Source organism: Larus michahellis, chromosome 22 (genome assembly GCF_964199755.1).
Source record: "Larus michahellis chromosome 22, bLarMic1.1, whole genome shotgun sequence".
NCBI lineage: Eukaryota > Metazoa > Chordata > Aves > Charadriiformes > Laridae > Larus > Larus michahellis.
In genome coordinates, this window is record NC_133917.1 from 4668354 (window position 1) to 4690557 (window position 22204).

At 46.4% G+C, this 22204-nt stretch overlaps 2 protein-coding genes across 5 annotated transcripts; one reads left to right on the forward strand and one right to left on the reverse strand.

Moving 5' to 3' along the window:
- The first annotated feature begins 422 nt into the window (after positions 1–422).
- On the forward strand, positions 423–988 carry COX14 (cytochrome c oxidase assembly factor COX14). Its single transcript, XM_074564829.1, has 2 exons — positions 423–612; positions 701–988. The coding sequence occupies exon 2, from the start codon at positions 709–711 to the stop codon at positions 865–867; it is 159 nt and encodes a 52-aa protein (XP_074420930.1). The 5' UTR covers positions 423–612; positions 701–708; the 3' UTR covers positions 868–988.
- Positions 989–1130: 142 nt separating this feature from the next.
- CERS5 (ceramide synthase 5) lies at positions 1131–21273 on the reverse strand. Of its 4 annotated transcripts, none has more exons than XM_074564824.1 (11): positions 21005–21266; positions 14461–14566; positions 12204–12334; positions 11535–11562; positions 11159–11216; positions 10544–10594; positions 9749–9841; positions 8253–8381; positions 7861–7967; positions 5827–5983; positions 1131–2419 (listed from the first exon to the last, which is right to left on the reverse strand). In XM_074564824.1, the coding sequence occupies exons 3-11, from the start codon at positions 12283–12285 to the stop codon at positions 2267–2269; spliced, it is 858 nt and encodes a 285-aa protein (XP_074420925.1). In that variant the 5' UTR covers positions 12286–12334; positions 14461–14566; positions 21005–21266; the 3' UTR covers positions 1131–2266. The 4 variants fall into 4 exon arrangements, 3 of the variants coding, with proteins under 3 accessions (XP_074420925.1, XP_074420924.1, XP_074420926.1); XM_074564825.1 differs by lacking the exon at positions 11535–11562 and adding an exon at positions 4164–4193 and having other exon boundaries at positions 1144–2419; positions 21005–21273; XR_012584401.1 differs by lacking the exon at positions 11535–11562 and adding an exon at positions 4164–4265 and having other exon boundaries at positions 2280–2419; positions 21005–21273.
- Between the last annotated feature and the right edge of the window lie 931 nt (positions 21274–22204).

The window sequence follows — 22204 nt, forward strand, 5'->3', positions numbered from 1 at the left end:
GAGAGGGGAGGTGGCCCGTGTCCTGCAGGCTCAGCGCTTGACAGGGCTGGCGGGGCAGGGCAGCGCTGGGGCAGCACTCCCCACATGCCAGCAAGGAGCTCTGCGGGGGTGCCCAAGAGCAGGTTTCGGAGGAGCGCGGCCTCCTGCAGTCCCCTGGAAGCAGCCTCTCTGGCGGTGAGCGCGGGCTGGGCCCTCGGGGAGGGCGGTGAGGCCTGTGGGTGCCCCAGGGCTGGCGCCGGACTGTCGCGGCCTTCGCTCCATCCCCTGTGCAGCCGAGGCCGGTCCCCTCGGGGCTGCTGGCGCCTCAGCCCCGCGCAGGGCAGCCCGCGGTGTTCCCCACGGGGAAAGGCCAGGCCGCCGGGCTGCGCTGAGGGAGCGGGGCCGGGCAGCGCTGCCCGGCCGCGGCCGTGACCCGCCACGGCCGCGACCCGCCACGGCCGCCTGAGGGGACGGAGCGGCGCCGCCGCCCACCGCCAGGGGGCGCCGCCGCCCGCCCCTCGGCGGACCACACGTCCCAGCGGGCAGCGCGGCAGCCGCGTGACGGGCGGAGGAGGGGCGCTAGCGGAAGCCAGCGGAGCCGCAGGTCGGGGGTACCGGAGCCCGAGGGCGCAGGTACGGAGCGGGGAGGGGGGAGAGCCCGGCGGGACCGGGCCGGGGAGGGAGCGCTCCCGGGCCCGCTGACCGACGCCCTCTGTTGCAGGCGCAGCCATGGTGTCCGGCAAGCAGCTGGCCGACTTCGGGTACAAGGCCTTCTCCGGCTCCATGGCGCTGCTGACGGTGTACGGCGGGTACCTGTGCGGGACCCGGGCCTACCGCCTCCTCCAGCGCCGCCGGGAGCGGCAGGCCGCCGCCGGCCCCGAGAGCTGAGGGCGGCCCGGGGCCCGGCCCCGCCTTTCCCGGCTGGAGCGGGGGCGGGAAACGGCCCCACGGGGGGTCCCCGGGCGGGGGGCGGAGACGGAGCTCAATAAAAACGTGTGAAAACGGTCAAGCGTGGTGCTGCGTGGTGTCCGTCCAGAACAGCGCAGAACGGGTCCCTCAACCTTAAAAAGGTGCTTTTCAGAGGCCCAGAATAACAGAAGAGGGGCCCACGCGCTCCTTGATTTCATTTTCTACGGATGAAACACATCAACCAAGTTTCTGAAGCATTTTTTAATCGGAGATAAGAGTAAACAATGGTATAAAATGGTAACAACTCAAGAAGTTTCCAAAATTCTGCTCATGATTGACACACAGGCCTTCCATTGCCCCCAAGTACCATTGAGTAAAAATAAAGAAGCAAAGCCTATGGTGTGGCTGCCTTTCCAGCCCTGCCCTTCCTCCACACAGCTGCAAAATCAGAGCAGCACCATCCCCTTCTCCCTGGGAGGACAGGCAAGCAGGGCTGAAACATCCTATTTTGTGGCAAGTTAAACACAGCCCACCAGTACTGGTCTGCCCTCAAGTCCTAGCTTAGCCAACTGTATCCAGTAGGTCTAGAAAAGTCTTCAGAACCACAACTCGCTACAGAAAAAAAAAAAAAATTAAAAGGCCTGTATTGTGAGAGTTGTCTCAGGGGCAATAAGCCACCCCCCCTCCCCCATTTCAGAAGGCTGTAGTTGAGACTTCAGAGGGGCTTCAGCACCAAAATAGGCAGCAAACGCTGGCCTGGTCCCTCGTGACAGCAGAGATAGAAGCGATAACCTCCTTAGCACCCCGATGGCAAGGTAGAGCGACGTTTCTGTTGTAGCACAGTCCAGTTCAAAGCTGTAGTCCAGAGCACGCACGGCAGGGCTGAGCAAAAGAGTCTCTGCTACAGCCAGGGTAGCGCGGACGGGGAACTGCAGGCCCCTGCGTTCTCCATGCTCTTAAGTGGCTTCTGGAGCGCATCGAGGAGATCTGCTGAACCGGCACTGGAGCGAACCGTCACTGAAATGGCACCGTAACCCTCCTGCGGTCGGCAGCCAGCCTACTCCAAACTTGTTCCACCTTGAGTTGAGTAAAAACCAGTTTGTCACAAACAAAGATACCTCCGCAAATATCGATGGGACTAAGATTTAAGTACAAAATGGCTTAAAGTGAAATCTGCAGCTTTGTTTTTGCCCTAGTCATTGGCTTTATCCCTTCTGCTGTGCAAAGCCTCTGACTGGCCTGGATCGTGCCCATTTCAGATTTGCTGGAGGTTTCTGGGAAAGGGGTATCTTGATTAAAGATCACTTGGGAATGTGGAGCTCAACACATCTAGATATTTAAAGATAAGTTCGTGTTTGCTCAAGGCCAACCCACAGCCTTACTCCTCTTCTGTCCACTGGCCACTAGCCACATGGCCATTAATGCGGTTGGAACCGTTACTTGAAGTGCTGAAAACTCCTTTTGTGCTGTTGGAAGTCACATCTTCCTCTTCAGAGCTGCTCTCTACGTCACTGCGGTCATCTTTTGATACCTAAACATTTCAAATGAGATATGGTAGTGGAAAGGGAAGAAGGCAAGTTGAAAAATTCACAGAAAACAGGAGTTAGAAAGTTGTGTCCATGTGATTGACCAGCTTCAGTCAGTTACAGTTTCTCTCTACATTTGATCCTGAATCACTTCAAACTCACAAGGAGGAACCTGTCACCACATACAGAATGCAAGAAACAGGTTGAAAATGACAATTTGGAAATTTGAGTTCCATTTCCCAAATACTCTGTACATCTGTGAAAGCACTGTATTTTTTTTGCTCTCACCAGATCAGAGGACACCACAAATCTTTGGTTGTTCTTGTCTTCCAAGAGCTACATTCTAGATTGGTTACAGGCTGCTTTTGCAAGCAACAAATTTGTTTTGAATTAAAAAAAAAAAACAAACCTCTTCACACCGTAATCAACAGTGGGTATGATAACCAGAACGCATGTATATATCAGTTTTAGAGAGAACATTTTGTCCTACAGGGAGCAGCTTTGATATTTTAAAAATTAACCAGCTGTATTTATGACATTACCGTCTGCGCAAAGCGCCTCCCATTTTCACAGGTCGTGGTTCATACCCGAGAACTCATTTACGAACAAAAGCCTGTTTGGCCAGTGGGCTGCAGAACAAAGACAGCTATCTAATCCAGCAAACACCCGTTCTGGAACAGGAGAATCTCAGCCCAGAGACGTAGATCTGCCTTACACAGTTATGGCTATAGTTAAAAGACTGGCTGCAAATCCAGCTGAATTTGATTTGTACGCAGGATTTTGAACCCTTGGGAGCGGATCTAGGCACACATTGCTGCCGGCTGCTTGGAGCGCCGCGGGAGGGCAGTGCTCCAGCGCCGCAGAGCCAACCGCTCCAGGAGGAGAGGGGAAGAGCTCCCGAGCCCGGCCCTCACAGCAAACAAGCACCTTGGCTGGTGGCCGGGTGCCAGAGCCGTAACCTCACCAGTGCCGAGCAGTGACTGTGGGCACGGCCCATGGTTGGCACACCCCAAGGCAGGCTTTCCACACTTCTGCTCTGCAACTAATAGCCCTCATTTACTTAATGTGCAAGCACTTTGCGGCTAGCACTTCTCCAAGGATTTCAGGATTTCATTCCACTCTGCTTGCTTTGAGTCAGGGTTAGGGCTTTCCAACAGCACCCAGCAGGAAGTTTTTGAACTCAAGGGAAGATCTGGCCAAAAGCCAAGTAAAGTTAATGATCTCCAGGATTGGTTTTGACAGGCCTCTTGGATGTACTGGCTTCCGTCTATTGCCAGAACCTTTTGGTATCTTTTCCCACTCTCCTGCTATGTTGGAAGTTCAAAGGGTCACTGGAAGGAAGCAGAAATCCCTTGAAATTTTTCCCATTATTTGTGGGACAAGTGACTGTTCTACTCCTTTACACAAAAAGCATTGCATTTCTCCTGTCCTCTTCCACTCAGCAGAGTATTAGTGAGCACTAAGGACGGATAGCAGAGTCTCTGTGGCCGTATAAAAGCAGAAAGGTGAAGGTCATGCAGGCAGCCGACAGCAGATAAGAACAAACCCCAGGACACTACTTTGAGCTTTGGAAAAACCTGCATTTTAGCATACTGCCAGAACCAGCACTGTGTCAACCAGGGAGACAAACGTTTTAAGAGAAGGCACCAGCCATCTAAAGCTCCAAGACCATAGCTTGGCTTTTCTCTTAGCCTTTAAACAGACACGGATGTGTTTCAGGGAACAAATAGAAGCACAGATCACACTTACATGCAAAGGATGAAACTGTGCAGCTCCAATCTGGCACAGAGAAAAGGAGGGAGAAAAGAATGAAGAAGACAGAGCTTAGAGTCCTTTCTCTGGCTAGGTCACCTGGACAGGAAAGAACCAAGGAAAGGAAAAAGATGGGTAGACCTCAGGATACAGGAACAGCTGCACAGACAGAAAATAAGACATTTGCAGTAGCAGCTGTGGGGAACAGGTGAAAAGATCACATGCATACTCTGAAACATGCTTTCCCCTGGCAATCGCTGCCACAGACAACTACGATATAAATATTTTTCAAGGTTACATTCCGTGTGTAGGGGCAGCTAAGAAGTCAAACACAAAATAAAGTAGAGCCACATGAGAAAGTCAGGTCAGAATACCAAATATCTGATTAAAAAAGCATTTGTGCTATTAAATCAGCTGTTGCTCTCTGCTAGTTGCGAAGGAAGTGGCTTCTCTTGATGGGCTGGCTGGGTGTCAAATTAGTTCCCAGATTGGCTTGCCCTGTCTCATGCTCCTTCACGTGAACTATACCTTTTTTGCTTGGCAACTGAGGTCACAGCCGAAAGTCAGCACTGTTCACTCTCAGGGCAACATTTGGTGCTAACCAGCTGCTGCAGTTTCACCCTCCCTCTCCCTAAGACTCCCGACATGAATTAAAATTAGAATACTCAGGACTGAAGCTAGACTGTACCCCATTAGCCCCGTGACAACCAGTAAATATTGCATTTCTGATAACCATTTCTCCTCCGCATGCCGCAGCCCGATGCCTGGCCTCCACTGACAGCCAGAAGCCTGTGTTAGTGCTATTGAGTGGAGGATGCACAATCCTCATCACACCCCAAGAACCAGCCGAAGGTGGAAAGCTGGAAAACGCCCTAGATGATTGTTCAAAGAAGAGCCTACTACCACCTTAACTCCAAACAAAATACATAACAAGTCTGTCATCATCACTAGTATTACAACATCTGATCGTACCGGAAAATGGTGTTATTTCCCTGCACGGCCAGAACAGAGAGAAAGCATCTCTGTCTTTGTATACACCTGGCAACTCGAGTCTGCAGAGCAACCAAGGTAAAAAAAAAAAAAAACAACAAAAAAAAACCCTACTGTTCTACAAAACACTCCTGATGCAAGTCATAGAATGGTTTGGGTTGGAAGGGACCTTAAAGCCCAGCCAGTGCCACCCCCTGCCCTGGGCAGGGACACCTCCCACCAGCCCAGGTTGCTCCAAGCCCCGTCCAACCTGGCCTTGAGCCCCTCCAGGGATGGGGCAGCCACAGCTTCTCTGGGCAACCTGGGCCAGGGGCTCACCACCCTCACAGCCAAGAATTTCTTCCCGATATCTAATCTAAATTTCCCTTCTTGCAGTTTGAAGCCATTACCCCTTGTCCTATCACTACATTTGTAAAAAGTCCCTCTCCAGCTTTCTTGGGGGCCCCCTTCAGACACTGGAAGGGGCTGGAAGGTCTCCCCGGAGCCTTCTCTTCTCCAGGCTGAACACCCCCAGCCCTCTCAGCCTGTCCCCACAGCAGAGGGGCTCCATTCCTCTGATCTCCAGTCCCTCAAGAACTAGCACCAGCCCTCACTGAAGGCCACAGCTTCCCATGATTGCTTCACAGGGCTTGTAGGAAAGAGGACCCAAAACAGTCACCAACAATCTTACCTTTCCCCGCACGAGGGCCTTGTAGGCAGTGCGAACGATGAGATAAGACCAGATGATATGCAAGATCTGCAAAGTTACCAAAAGCCCATTGAAGAGCCACCATGAAGGATAAGGACCAATCAACTCCCAGCTTTCAAACAGGGTTGTATTCAAAATCCTAGAAGAGATCCAGAAACACATTACAGATCGGTTGTGCTGGTAACATGGCTTCCAGCTCTAAATTAAGATGACCGGCCAGATGCACGACAGTTTGTATCTCATTTAAGCATCTGTTGCTTTGCTCCTGTCAGAGCAGCGATGCAGCCAGACTCTTGCCAGAGTTAGGAGACAGACTAAGCTAATTAGAAACATTTGAACTGAGCAACAAACAGGAGAAGATGTGAATGTTCTGCAATTCGGTTACACATACAGATCTGCTGCCAATTTCCTTCTCAAAAGCACAACCATTTGTAATAACTTTACAGGAAGTGATGTCAAGCTGCAGTGGTCATCAAAACAACAGTTAACACATTCATACTTGGGCAGTCTTCACCCATATTTAAATATCAGGAAGGAATTTTGTTCCCAGTAGGCCTCCCTCCCTGCGCACTATTCTCTTCCCGCAGATTTTTATAGATTCCTCCTGCCAAGCTGGAGGACTAGAAACTGCTTTATGGACAAAGCTTTGTGCTTGCTTTCATTACTGTTTTGCTGTTCTTGTCGCTGGGAGTTATTGCCAGTACTTAAGTAATTTAATAAACACTTTAGATTTTACGAAGTAGAGAGGTATGGAGAGACCTTTAAAGACGTCATTAATTTCACATAGCTTTTAACATTTCACAAGAAAAGAAAAACAAGCCTTTCAGAGAAGAACCCAAGTCTGCCGAAATGCAGCTACAGAAACATCCAGCTCATAGCCAGTTTAGGGATGAATTCAATACAATTCCAGAGATCCGTCGATGTTTTATCCTACTACTTAGGGAAGGGAATACACATGAAGTGAAACAGCACAGGGTCTGCAATACCACTGCAGGCTTGCCAGATTTCACTACAAAGTTGAGGAATTACATTACAGCCAGTGGAAAATACATTAAAGATTTACAGGACTGCTGAGCAATAGCACGATGCAAGAGCATCACCTCATGACAGACAACAGCAATAAAAGCAATGACAACCATCTCATCTGTCACTGGAAGGAGCCTATGAAGACATAAGAATTAAAGCTCTTTCCTGATGCAGACTCATTCGATGCATTTACTGGAAAAGAAGCAAGAGCTTTAATTGCAACCCTGATTCCAAAGTATTGTTTCTACCTACTGCCAAGGCACCTAAAAAGAACGGGAACGCAAGCTGTCCATTGCCTAGGGAATAAATATATGCAGTAAAACTGAAATAAACTGAGTAATAATCAGGTCTAGCCAAATTTTCACCACACTCGACAGAAAGAAGCGGATAACAGCTCATCAACAGAAGAACCTCACCAAGTCTGACCTATGGAGGTGAGAGGGAATCTCATTAGAGGATGATTAGCTATAAGCCATTCAGCCAGGGCTTTACCTCCCAAGAAACCCAAGACCTAGTTCAGGCTCTGAATAGTCACGACACAAGGACAGGACACAAGTGTCATAGGAATCAGAAACTGCAATGACGATGACTAAGCCAGATGCTTAAAAATCAAATTTACCTCAAGAGACCATGCCTCATTTGCAACCATTTCCAGAACTTCTTAAGAGAAGCAAACAACCCTTCGAGCCTTTCAGAACAGATACCGGCTGACTTGGCTCCAGCTAATAAGCACTGTCATCACTTCGCGGTAGGAAGAGAGGGGCCAGCTGTGCATTAGGATTCTAGTCACTTTTCACACTCCCTCAGCTGACTGTTGAGAGGTTTCTTCACGTGCCTCGTTGAACTTACTGCTCCAAACTGTACTTGGGTTGTCTGCAACTTCAGGCTGCCTTGAGGAACAGGCTGGAATGCTTGCAAGAAGTCCAAATACAAAGGCTTTGCTTAAGGGATTGGAAGAACAAACAAGACCTTACAGCTCAAGGTGCTTACCAGAAAGGATAAATGCCCAACCGTGTAACAATGAATACGACACCAAAGAGCATGAAGAAAGCATCACACAGACGTTGGTACTTGGCATAGTTGGCTAGCTTTGCAGCCTAAAAGAGACAAGAAACGTGAGAATATTATTTCCTTTGTGCACTCATGTAATTACTGGGCTGTAGAGCTTCAAAAACCCTCAAGCCATCACATTTGTAAGGAGTTTGGAACATTTAGGGATTATTCTCAGCACTAAGGCAGTTATGAGGAAAAGCTGACAAGGCAGGACCAGCAGCACAAGTTTTATGGCATATTTAATGCAGTTTATCGAGAACGGGAAAGTCAACTTGCTCTCCTGAGACCACATGAGCATTAGGTACGCAAAAATTTGAAAGGAAACTCACCTCTAAAAGGAAATCTGATGCGTCATGGAGGCACAGCACCAGAGTTCCAACCCGCACCATATTATTCATGTAAGAGAATGTAATGAGTCCAATTGTAGCCAAATGATGGACGAACATAATCAGGAAGTCCTGGAAACAGAAAGGAAAAAAAAAAATGAATGAAGACTCTTTGGCTGTCAAACAAATGCAAAGGTTTGGAACAGAGACACAAAACTGACGAACTGGGGTCACAGGATTACTTCAGTTCAGGCTCTGACTCCACTTTACGTAAGCACAGCTCATCACACAACATCAGCCACCATCACTAAAGGTTCCAGAAAGGTCTCTCCCAGCATTTATGCTCCTGTGAAGTCCGAACTCTGCATACACAGGCACAGCACACTCTCTTTGGCACACAACATGCAAGGGGAAGATAAGCATGCCTGCAGACCCCACGGAAAAGACTGACAGGACAACATATGGCCCTTATTTTTGGCTCCTTTTGGTTTTACAGTCATATTGCTAGTCCTTTCATCTCTTGGCACAGATTTTAAGTACGCTGCTGTTACTGTTGTCAGTGTGCAAAAGCCTGCCAGAGCATAGCAGGCATCGAACACAAGATAACCTACCTGCAAGAACTAGGCCACTTCATTAAAAAAAATTGTTTACAACGCACATACATTTGGGGCTGGTTTCCAGTTTGGCCCCCTGGGTCCAACCCTTCCATGTCAATGCACCTTACCGTGCTTGCAGTGGGGAACGTAATCCACTTTGCTAAAGTCAGAGTACAAAATTAAACATTATAAACAGTATCATAGATGCTGTTCATCTCCCCCTTTCTGCAGCTCCAAGATATTCTGTGATGCCTCATCTGCCGATATTTCAGTACAGAAAAAAATCCCAGGCAAACTTTTCTTTTTGAAGAGCCAGTGCAAGAATTGGGATAATTTCCTACTTTGCAGTTCATATAACAGAAGCAATAAACCATGATTTACTATGGACTGTTTTCCAACAGCAATAATAAGCCAAATCCTAGAACGTAGCACAATGGAATTGGATTCCAGCAATCGCAACCAGTCATCATTCTGCTACGCACACAGATGAAAAATTAGCTTCAAAAAAAAACATTTATTATTGCTTTAGTGTTTGCCATTTTCTCACCCAGCTCAGCAAGGTACTGCATTGAGCACCTCATTTCTGGGTTTTCTTGCAAGCCTTCTAATTAAATCTATTTTTAGGCAATGATTTGATAAATTTTTATTGGGAGGTACTGAGTGATTCTGTTCCTTCCCCTGGAAGGTGAAAGGGACTCTCAAGGATATACCAGGTTGTGTATCAGGCTTGCTTCTCCCCAGGACTGGGCAGTGATTACAGGAGGAGGAAGGCTACACAGAGATGTGAATGAGGAAGAAAATACAGTTATTACTACGCTTTAGCTTTACCGACCAGGCACACTGGCAATTTTATTAGTCCTATCTATTTAGCAAAGCGGTTAATGCAATTCTGGTTAATCTCACCTTCCGTTTAATGTCTGTAAACTGAGAAAACATGAGAGACCAATAGAAGGCCAGCTCCAAGATATAGTAATAATAAAGCCTGGATGTTAGAGGCTGGAAAACAAACAAAGATAGCACAGTTAGAAGACAAAGTACTTTAAAATTTTCATTAAAAATGACTTTTTCCTTCCTTCCTATCCCACCCTGTTCTTCCAGAATGCTGAGGCATAAGTTAAAAGATCCAGATTTAAGGTTTAGTAAAAACAAGCTTAAGCAACAGACATCTTACTCTAGGCTTAGTCACACAAACATACTTGTGTGTTTGAGCTTTATTCAAAAGGAGTAATAGCCCCTTGTTAATATTTACAACTCATACTACAGCTTCTTGGGTTAGGAAAACTGGGCACTGAAACAGACCGGTTGGTCTCTATATAAATCGTACTCGCTCCGTAATGAAAACAACGGTCTAAGTAAGTCACCAGCATCATTTTATGCATAATTCTATTTTTCACTTTTAATAATCTCAGCAGCAAGTGCACATAAAATGAATATGAACAGAGTCAGTTCTATCTCAGGAAACACTGCTGTTGACAAACCTAACCAGGATCTGAAGACATAAAAGAGTAAATGCCGTCTTTGGCATTTGGGGAAGTGCCTTCCCAAAGGGCTGGCCGCTCACCCACTAGAAAGCTTACCAGCCCCGCAGAATAATGAGAAGCACTCAAGTCTACTGAGTTTCAATCTGCTATCACTAACAAAAAATGAAAACTGAAATTGTGCAAAAAGTTGGAACCTAGTTAAGTGTTCATCTCCTACCTGAAAAGGGTAGTTGTACCAGCACTGTCGTGTGTCCCAAAACCAGGGTGCCTAAAGGCAAAAAGATGAGTTATTATTCTACTGTGGTTTTAATTCCCTAGCACCTAAGGCAGTTGACCACTACAGTATTGTTTCACTGAAATTTTATCTTGATTCTATCATTCAAGCTAAATTTATGGTAGAACATTCTAGTGATTTAAAATAGTCTTTTGGCAGTCAAAGGCAAGTAATACTGCAACGGAAATTCAAAGAATAATCACACAGCTCTAGTAATAATAAAGACCCAAAGAGATGACGCTGCAGCCCTTCAAGACGGAGAAGAGAAAAAAAGCAGCTCCCTATAGCAAAAAAATCATAGTTCTGTCCCATTCTGGGGTAACAGGACAAATAAGTTTCTCATATTTCCAGTGTAAAGAAGGTCCTTAAACGGAACCCCCGGGATCTCAAATAAGGGAACATAAAGACCACTATCAGCACTCCCTCCCCTTGTTTTAAGCTAGGTGCAAGCACTCAAGAAATGACACCGGCAGCCAAACCCCTGTATTTCAGCAGGACAGCCATAACCCTGCTGCACGCCACACAGAACAACAAGGAGGGGATGACAGACCAACTCACCGTCCAGAGAAACCTGATTCCATAAAAAAATATACTTAAATAAAATGTAAATCTCCACCTGGAAAAAGAAGCAAAAATTGAACTTATGAAACAGAAATAGCTTCCGGTTAACATTTGTAATAAAAACCAGAAAAATTGTGAAAAAACCCAATTCTGACACCTGAAAAGCTTTCACCCGCTAAATGGTAACCCTTCATTTGTAAACATCACATAAGGATAAACCTGTTTAAGAGTTTTCACGCCACACATGAGTTTGAAATAAAGTTCAGAGTGAACATGCATCATTCATATGCTTTAATATACAATAACAAGATAACAACAAGATAAGTCATTGTTATCCAGAAGGTATCCTAATACATATATTTGTCCCTCTTACCTTGTGGCTTTAAGTAGACAAAACCATACTGGGGGGAAGAATTAATATGAAGAAAGTTACTGGAAAGGAAAGAAACCAGCACAGAAGAAATAACAAGTCAGGAAAAAAATATTCAGATGCTACTACACTAACAGAGGTAACTGCAAGCATTCAGAAAGAAACAAAGAACAAAAGAATGAACTGAAATGAAAAGAACAGGAATCCAAGAAGCGTCTGTGGAAGGGTATATACATCATTGTGTAAGCCATAAGGTCAGTCTGTCTGGGAACAAACGCTGGTCTACAACACAGCTGTGCAGACAGCAGCCTTGGCTTCAGTAGAATTCCTCAGGTTGTGCACATGCATATGCACACATGCACACACATGCACACTGAAGTGCCACATCTGCGTTAAGGACCTGGTCAACTATCTAAAGCTGCTCATGGTCCCAGGAATAACTCCTGTACATGTGTTCTGGTCTCTCATGCACATATACAAATGATTTTAGAATACTGAATTCTAAAAAGCCCTCCTAACTTCTTTCATTTGCTTATATAAGAATTGATCTTCCACCAGCCAACCCCAAGACACTAGTTTAAATTAGCAGCTGAACACAGTTTCAGTTAGAAAAGAGAACATACAGGTGGAGCTTTAAGATGAAGCCACATCTTGGCCTCTGCACAAACATACATGCTCTCACAAAATTTAGTGAGGGTGGTGGGTTTGTCCTGGTTCCTCCGATGACGAAACCAGCGCTGGATCTTTCGCACATCCCAGTCTAGCTGCTTTGACAAGCCTTCTAACCTTTTTCCATCTGGAGACTGAAGGAAAATGAAACAAGGGTCATTTCTCCTACTTCTCAACCCACTTTCAGTCTGAGATTCCCTCTGTACCATGATAGAAACGATGCACAGATAACAAAACTCACGCACTAGGAAGGCACTACGTATAGACTAGAAGCAGGAACCCATTGCCACAAATGTTCATTCAATTTTAACCTTCATAAGCCACTAATTACTTAATTATTCAGAATGCTTTTGGTTTAACGTTTCCTCATCTGTTTCATCATTTGACAGTACGTTATGACAAAGAATGCAATTGTTCTGTTTCTTAATCTGAGGGGAGGAGCTTTTAAAACGACCTGTCCTACCTGTTAAAACTTGCACATCAATTCAAACAGTCCAGAACTCAGGAAGATCAAAGCCGAATACGCTTAAGGGTTGCTACTCACTGCAAGTTGGGGAAACTTTAAAGTAAGAGTTGGTTTAACGCTAGATATTTGTATATTCCGAAGGGGCTTTGTAGAGATGGCGTTATTTCCATTATCAAAGTTTAAAAATAAAATTAAATTTAAAACCAGAAATAATTGTATGATAAAGAATATATCACTGTCCTCCGACTGGAAACTCTACTGGCAGTTTATTTGTTTGAATAATGACATAAATGGATTTATAAGAGACAAAGCGAACAAAACCTGATAACTACCTCTAAAATGGCCCAGGGGCGAGATAAGCCACGTTAGTTTCAGACCAGTGTCCTTTTAACAAGCTCTGCCAGGGAGCTCTTACAACTGAAAGATGACAAACACATTTTACTACTTGAGTTACATACAAACCCAAAAACCTATGGAGAAAGCTGATTTAATAGAGTCACCAGACTGTTCAACTGAAAAGCAAAGCCATCTGTCATTTGATTTTCAGTATTGAGACCGTGACTTTCCTGTAATTCCATCACCGCCAGATCTCTCTGCGCTTTACTAGGCTTTAATGGTTCAGGCTACCTGACACTTCTGCGTTGGAAGTGAACCTGCTTCAAAGGAGAATTTACAGAGCTCCCATTTCAGAACAGCAATGAAATCTCTCCCCAGCATCAGTGCCACCCTACATTCCAATTCTCCAAACCCAACAGCAGACACAAGCATGCCAGTACAGTTAACGGCAGCTCTGTTTTCATAATCTAGATAAATTTTGCACAGCATGCGTCCTCATGGCTTTCCCAAGCATTAATTTCAAGGGCATTCCCTACATAAAAGTCCTCCCCACAAATGGCATCAAATCATGGGGACTTTTCAGTTCACACGTCATTCCAAATGCCTCAAAACTTCAATGTTCCCATGAGATGAGTTTTAGTAAGGTTTTTATGGAATTTCCCTTCATTCACTGAGCGTTTTGTCTGCTCCACTCAGAATGAAGTTCTTCATCACCAAATCAGAACATAAACTCTTCCATTCCATTGTCTTTAATGAAAAGTTATCATTCTGTCTGCGTGGATTTCACTGTCAACATTCAATAGAGGACAGAGAGCGTGAATTTTGTAATACTGAAGTGAAGGGGCACTCTCAGCTTACGTGAAAGAAAGGCCATGAAACAATCAAAAGAAACACCTGCTGTTAACATTAAATGCCTTACCCTTTATCAGGGCACACTTCCATTGATTGAATGCGTTCCTCAAATAACTGACTTCCACTGTGACAGCTGTTGTCCAGTTCCACAGTAGATGGCAAAAATAAGAGGAAGGCATTCAAGCAACTGGCCAATAAAACCAGCAAAGGAACAGATCTCAAGGAAAAGAGTAGCACTTTTTCATCAGAAAGTGAAAAATAATGGGAAAATTCTAGTTAGACCGAGAATTACCACCTGTTACAGGAGTTACAATTTGGACAAAGGCAGGGAACTAAAGGAAGAAGCTTCATACCTTTCTAAAGCAAACATTTTTATTCAAAGACAGACTCTTCTGTGCACAAAAGCACAGGTCAGCCATAAAGAGAATTTACCTTGCTACAAGAAGGACATGCCAGAGGCAAAGTAAAATAAGAAAGAGCACGCTCACTGTGCATGCACAGTGTGAAATGCATTTCTCAAAGGACGACAGTGGAAGCAAAAAGCCCTCCCGCCCCTGCCCCTACTTATAGCCCTCCATTTCTAGCAGAATTTGAAGCGTGACTCACCTTCGTGATGGATGTAAACACCTTCTCTAAAATTGCATTGGGCTGGGCTCTGTGAGGTCCACTGTCTTGAATGCCAAGGTTTATGGCACATGGCTTGGCAATAAACCTGAAAGAGTTCCAAAGAAAGGGCTAGATTAAAACAAGATACCTATTTCCCTCCTCTGCCTAAATCACAAGGACCCTGACTCATCACCAACCGCAAAACCTATCCGAAAAGCTTTTGAAGATCTCCACTCATTTTGCTTAACAAAACTTCACAGGTGAAGTAGTATCTTTTATTAGTCCAAATGATAACTGCAGAGAGCACACACATCTAAAATGAAAGATTAAATCTTAACGTCCTTGGCTCGTAAGGATCAGAACGTGTGATTCTCATTACTCAGAAATAAAATAATAGATCACGGATAGGAGTCCTCTGCAAACAGAAATGGCCAGAGCCCTTGTAGCCCTATAAACAAAATGCCATATTTCCAGAATGCGCCTTGGTGTCACAAAGCTCAGAAAAAAAGGGAAGTTCAAGTGACACAGTTCCTAAAACACACACATTTTTTTGAGGTGTGGGGTTCTGGGGTATTTTTTGTTGCCTTTTTTTTTTTCTTTGGGAAAAATAAAGTGGGCTGTTTCCTTCGGGAGAGTGAGGAAGATGCAAGGACTCACTCAGTCAGAAAGACCCAAGATCTCAGTATCTCGCTCATTCCAAAAGCTGATCTAACACTGTGAATTTTACAGCACAAACACTCTGAAAACAAGCCTGGTTTTGCAACTAAAATGAAGGTACAGATATTCAAAAATTATTAGGTTTTGCTGTACCTTTGTGTCAAAACGGGCAGAGGAATCTGAGGGAAACGCATGTGTTACCCAAACATGTGAACTGTTTTCTCTCCTGTTGGTGGGTAAGAGGTGGGTTTCAAGGAGCAATTTTTATTAATCAATTATTTTGAGAGAGACAGAGCAAAGAACCTGTTTCTCAAAACTGATTTTGAAAAGGACCCAAGATTTGCGTCATTAAGTCCATTTTGCTTCGAAAGATATTGTTTCAGAAACAACGGAATTGAAGACAACAAATTACACATATGTCTTCCATTTAGCAGACTCAGAGTGCCATCAAGCAGAAAACGCTGCTTTCTCCGACCGCTCCATTTGTTACCATTTCTCCTTGTGTTTAAAAGGAGAGATCAAAATTCAGGAGAGTCACGACTATAAGCGTTCCAACCGCAATCATTCTTGGGAGCCCATTGTTAGTACTTCAGTAACAAACAGCTACGACTGCGATTAAGAAGAGACACAGGTTGTGGGGTTTTCCCCTTGAGAAATTACAGATCAGCTCATGACTAATCCTAAAGGAACTCCCCCGCTCTCAGAAAATACTAAACAACTAATAGACGCCGTGGCCCCAGGTTTCACTGTCCTGCCCCATTTCTTCATACGTCCTGTTCAACAGTCATAGCTTTAAAAAAAAAAAAAAAAAAAAAGAAAAAAGGAAAGGGTGATTTCCTTTTAGCTTGGCTCAAAAGCCTCGCTGCTTCCTCTATGATCTAGACCACCAGCCAGAAATCATGCTCTGATGTTACGAAACATTTGGCTAGACCCCCATAAAAGCGAAGCGTACATCTTCGTACTCTTCTTTCCTACAGGATATACCACAACAACAAAGAAGTTCACATGTGCAACTACAGGATGCCAAGTATTTTTATTTCATTTGCTGGGACACAGTGCTTACAGCTCTCTAAAAAAAATAATAATCCTGGCCTGAAGATACTCAGGTTGGGTCAGTTTCCTCACATAAGAGAGGAAACCTGAAAAATCCAAAAATCTGCACATTCAATTAATTTATTATTCAGGAGAGTCATCTTTTGTTTTAAGAACAAATGAAGAGATGGAATGGTTAAGTAAGCTCACAGTGATCCATATACAGATTTGGCATTATTCTAGAATTCACAACCTGAAGCATCAAGGAAAGAAGAAACATCATCTCCTCCAAAAAAAAAATGCAGAAATAATCCACTTTGGGACATACAGATTGAAAAACAAAACAAAGCTCAAAACTTTGCATGAAACTATTCCTGAGTAGTAGGCTTCCTTCACTAGCAGACGTAGGGAAAAAATACAGTTGTTTCCAGAAACTGGGGGGGGGGGGGGGAGGAATAAAAATCAAGAGTAAGGCACAGGCTACAGATACAGCACAGGACTCCAGTTACTCAGTCAAGCATGCAGGTGACCAAAGAGCAAACCAAAAAAAACCTGCAAACATTTCTAGGAGCACAGGGGCAGCCAGACACCAACACCAGCAAACAGCCAAGTCCCAGCAATGGAGGCAGCGGAGGTAAGTCCCAGCCACAGAAACAGGAAGGAAAAAGGATGGCAGTAATGGCTTTCATTGCTTTTAAGGAAGTCTAACCCAACGCCGTAACGTAGCTTCTCTAACTCCGCGAGTAACAGCTTCATGCAGTGGAACTGCAGATGACAACCGTCCTGCTGCAGGGCGGCGTGGCCAGCCACGCGAGGGGTTTATAGCCAAGCCTGGGCACTGCTGGCTCAGGCTCACGAGTCCACTGAGCGGCCACAGGCCAATTGCTTTGACCAGTTACTACCTTGCAGGTGGAATATGAAGTGAACGATCCATCCTGCTGTCAGTCAGACAAACATCAAGATGACATGCTGTTTCCTTTGGGTGTCCATTAAGGAAACCTCACACTTAAAAACCTCTGTGGCATTTTATATTTTTGGCCCTGGAACAGGTTTTCAGATGTGCAAGTTTTGCACTGAATCACGCAGAGAAAAAAATCTGCACAGCAATAGCAGTTAAGCACACCAAAAAAAAAAAAAGGAAGGTGGCTTATATAGTAGGATTTTCATTCTTGGGGATATTCAAAACTGAACAGCACAAGACCACGAGCAACCCGACTTGGCTAACACTTTGGCCTTGCTTTGAGGAAAGGACCGGACAAGGTGACCACCAGAGATCCCTTTTAATCTAAATTATTTTATGATTCCACAGACATCTTAACTGCAGCAACTATTCCCAAGGTCAACTTACTGCCACACCTTCCCAGCAAGGAATTATCGTCACTTAAATACTTATATTACACTTTTCTAAACAGGTATCTGCTCAATGGCTTAAGTCATACCTATCAAGCTACCTTTTCCACGCTAGTAATCAAGGTAGGCTGATTTTGAAACCAACACCAATTTTCAAGCACACAGACTCATAACAAATATTTCTCAGCCATGTTGTACTTCACAAACCCAAAGGCTGAATCCTTCTTTATGGAACACTCAAGTTTGTCTGGTGACTCCCTATTACAGCTTTGAAAAGGAAGAACAATCTGCAAAATAGTAGAATTTATAAAGTATGCACTCAAAGTAAGAGTTTGTCTCTCCATAAACTCTCAATTTCACTGTGTTAAGATTAAACCACCTCATTCCACAACTGTCCCTAATTTTACAGGCAGACCTGTTGAAGTAACAACTAAAATCACTTTTTTCTCCCCCCCAGCTTGAGCACAAGCTGCAGATCCTTCCTCAGACCTGTAGAGTAACAAGCCTATCTGTTACTGACGGGCACTCCAGTGTGATTATAAACACACCATATGAATAACAGGCTCTAGGTTTTCACCGACACCTGGGAATTTTTTTTGTGCCTGCAGTTGGATAAGATGCATAAGGAGAAATAACAGAAAGTATAACCAAGAAAATAAAAAAGAAAAACAAACTCGTGGGCTGAACTCCTTCATCTTGCCTGCGCAAAAAATCCACCCCCTTACCGAGTCAGGACTTTACCTGCCTCTACGAGCCTTGCCCCATCTCTATACTCATACTCTTCCCACAGACAAATGGATATTTTACCAACACTGCGATGCAAAGGTTAATTCATAGGCGCACTAACAGAAATACATGTCAGCGTTACAAGTGTCAGTGTCATGAAAGCACTTCCTCACACTGAAGATCTACAGCTAAAGGAGAGAGAAAAGAAAGAAATGAAGAGAAGCTAAAACAAAAGAGCTGCACAAGTATATAATTCAAGTTCTGAGTCATCAACTCCGACTGCCAAATGTGTGTCGAGGAAGATATTTGACACAATCATCCCCAAAGCCTGAATCAGGGTAAACGCACAATGGGATTTTATTAAGACAAATCTGAACTTTTATGACATCTTCAAAGTGGCAGGAAGAAAGAGAAAAGACTTTCTTAAAAAATATGGTCTTTTAAAGTAAACATACTAGAAACTGCCCTGGATGTTGCTCTCACAACCTGCTTTCACTTTAGGATACCACCATTAAGGAACAACAGAGCAAAGACAGCACTGAAAAAAGGAAGACCCCTCTCAGGAACCGAGCCACCGTCTCTAAGTTTTACTGTTTAGGCAGAAGACTTCATTTGACTCCTCCCTAAATTAACACCGCAAAAGAAATTTCACAAACCAGGTAGACATTATCAAGACAAAGTAATTTCTACCAGGAGGCCTGTGTTATCGGGTGCACTAGGATGCACCGGATCTCTCCTAACATCTCATACTCCAGAGAAAAGAGAATCTTCTGCACATCTTCCCCAGACTAAGCCACCTGGACTAAACAAGGCCTGGAAAGTGAGGAGACCTTCCCACAATATCCCTCTCAGGGATCTCATTCTGTCTCACAACATCCTCTCCTTGTCTGCTGGCGAGCATGACTGTTTGGCCAAGACCAGCAGCAGCACGCCAAGCTGACATGAGATTTTGGCACTGCCACGTGTGTTCCTGGGTCCTCTGCACTGGTTTGAACTGCCAGTACTTTTCTGTAGCTTTTTTTAATTATTTTTTTTTTTTGGAGGGCAGAAAGATAAGGGAGAAAAAAAAGAGCCTCTCAAATTTCTCTCCTACTTTGCTGACCCGTTCATTTTTCTCCACAGGTCACCCATCTTTTTATTTCACCTCAGTCCCCTCTTAGTTTCTCAAAGCTCAAGAAAATTCACACTTCTTACAGAAAATCTACAAAACAAAACCAACTCGATTCCTACTCACTTCAGTCCTATAGCCCTTTTCATTCTTAGAAATGCTTCTGCCCCTTCAATGTAGAAATTTAGGATTAAATCAATCCTTAATGAACTACTTGAACAGGAATACAAGGTGTCTCGGTCTGCTTCACCTAACGGTTTTCCTAAATAAGCCGCTTTACTAATTAGTATCTGTGTCACCCACACAGCCTGCCTCCCGTGTGGCTGTAAGAGATATACATCACGGAAAGGATAAACCTCTGCCCCAGGGAAGAGTTAATATCATATGTTTACGGATACTCAAGTAAATGAGAAACACTGTATTACACCTGTTTATGGGCTGATCTGACGATCTGCATGCACTCTGCCATGCCCGAGATGCAGGGGATCCACAAACCGTTTAATAATACACTAGACTGTGCGAACAAGCCCTATTTCCTCATCCAGGAACTCGCAAGGGTAGTACAACACAGGCAGAGACCAGCACCACGCACGAACCAACAGCGGCAGCAGCCCGCTCTCTCACTTGCCCAGCTGAGGTTCTCCCAGACAGGAGGAGAAATAAAAGTGAATTCCCCGGACTTTTTTCTTGCGCTACCTCAGCATAAGGTACCGCCAGCCTCTGGGGATCCAACACCAGGGGAGACAGGAAACAGGCTGTTGTACATCGCAACAGACATAGTGTGGTTCCCACCTTACGCAGAAGAATCATAGAATCATCTATGTTGGAAGAGACCTTTAAGATCATCGAGTCCAACCATCAACCCAACACTACCCAAACCACCACTTAACCGCATCCCTCAGCGCCATGCTTAACGATCTTCTAAATATCTCCAAGGATGGTGACTCCACCACTTCCCCTGGGCAGCCTGCTCCAATAGTTGATAACCCTTTTGGTGAAGAAATTTTTCATAATACCCATCCTAAACCTCCCCTGGCGCAACTTGAGGCCGTTTCCTCTTGTCCCATGGCCTGTTCCTTGGGAGAAGAGACCGATCCCCCCCGGCTGCAACCTCCTTTCAGGGAGTTGCAGACAGAGAGAAGGTCTCCCCTCAGCCTCCTCTTCTCCAGGCTGAACACCCCCAGCTCCCTCAGCCGCTCCTCACACGGCCTGTGCTCCAGACCCCTCGCCAGCTCTGCTGCCTTTCTCTGGACCCGCTCCAGCCCCTTGATGTCTTTCTTGTGGTGAGGGGCCTAAAACTGAACCCAGTATTGGAGGTGCGGCCTCCCCAGTGCCGAGCACAGGGGACGGTCACTGCCCCAGCCCTGCTCACACCATCCAATATTCCCTCTCCACGCAAGAAGAGCCGCGGGAGAGGCCGCGGGCGGGGAGCCGACCCCGCGGAAGGCCTCGGCGCTGCCCGAGGGGCGAGCGGGGCCCTGCCCGCCCCAGCCCGGCCCCAGCGCCGACCGCCCGCCGCTCCCCCCGGACCGGCCCGTTGCTAAGAGACACAGGCGGCCTCGCCGCACGCTCGGCCCCACGGCGGGAGCGGGCGGTGTCCGGGCCGCCTCAGCCGGCGGAGGGCCCCGCCGTTCCGGGGGCGGCCGGCGGCGGAGGCGGCCCCGCGCTCACCTCTCGAAGAGCAGTCGCACAGCGAAGATGCCGAGCGCCAGCGGGAAGGCGGAGAGGACGTGTCCCGCCCGCGGGTACTGCAGCCCGCTGCCCGGCGGGCCCGGCTCCCCGGCCAGGTCCGCCCACGTCACGTTGTGCGGCAGCCAGAACCGCTCATTCCAGAACCAGGCCCGCAGCGCCGCCGCCGCGGCCGCCGCCATCTTCCGCCGCCGCCGCCTCCCTCCCGGCGGCCGCAGCTGAGGCGGCCACCGCAGCCGACAGCGGGGCGGTGCCGGGCCCGCCCCTCCCCTCCCGGCGGGCGGGGCGCACGCGCAGGCCGGGCGAGGGGGCGTGGCTTCCCCAGGCCACGCCCTCCCCCCGGCGGACCGTTAGCTCGGAGCAGGCGCCGCGCGGGCTCCTGAGGGCGCGGCGCGCGCGCGGTGCCGCCTCAGCGGTGGCTGAACGCCGGGGGCGGCCCGTCAGGCGCTGCCGAGGTCTCGGGGGGTTTTCCCGTGATCAGAGACGGGTTGTTTTGACTGAAAAAAAGCCCTCAAGGCAGTCTTTAATGGGGCCGAAAGCACGCGCTTCCTGAGGGGAGTCCGGCCTCTCCCTCCCGGGAAGGCCCCGGCGGAGGCAGGCGCCAGGCAGGGCCCGGCCCGAAGGCCGCGGAGGCGGTTCCTACTGAACGCCGGTAGGTAGATAAACCGCCTCCCACTCAGCCCCGAGGGGCAGGACTCCTCAGAGGGGCTTACGGCCCCTTTCCCTCCTCTCTAAAGGGCCCCAGAGCTGAAGCAGGACAGTGCAACTTTAAGCTTATGGTAAGATAGCAAGGACTAGTTTTACTAATATTAATAGCCATGTGGTTTAACATTTAAGCAGAGGACAGAGCATGAGAGGTATGCTGGTTGGCAAAGCTTAAAATATTCTTTACAGCTTTTACAACCTTCAGCAAAAAATGTGGTTTAGCTTGACAGGCTTGGGATGAGAGTTACCAAGTAACAAAGCCTGGCCTTCGTGTAAGCTCATCAACTAGGTTTTCAAACTCTGTAAAGGTGGTCAGCATCAACTTCCTTGTATATTGTAGCAAATGATCCATCTTTCATATAATAGCTCTTTTGGCATCTGTCCAGTCAAGAGCAAATTAAACAGGCCATTAAGCACTCAAATACTATGATAACTAATAGATTCAAGGACAGGCTGGCTCATGATCTGGTCACTTTT

Excerpts from the sequence above, each read along its gene's own strand:
- COX14 (XM_074564829.1), top strand. The coding sequence starts at position 709 with ATGGTGTCCGGCAAGCAGCTGGCCGACTTCGGGTACAAGGCCTTCTCC.
- CERS5 (XM_074564825.1), bottom strand. The coding sequence starts at position 21,204 with ATGGCGGCGGCCGCGGCGGCGGCGCTGCGGGCCTGGTTCTGGAATGAG. Across the intron at positions 9,842-10,543 it reads GGTACAACTACCCTTTTCAG|CCTCTAACATCCAGGCTTTA; the intron begins GTAGGAGATGAA and ends TTTGTTTTCCAG. Across the intron at positions 2,420-4,163 it reads CACAGTTTCATCCTTTGCAT|GTATCAAAAGATGACCGCAG; the intron begins GTAAGTGTGATC and ends TGAAATGTTTAG.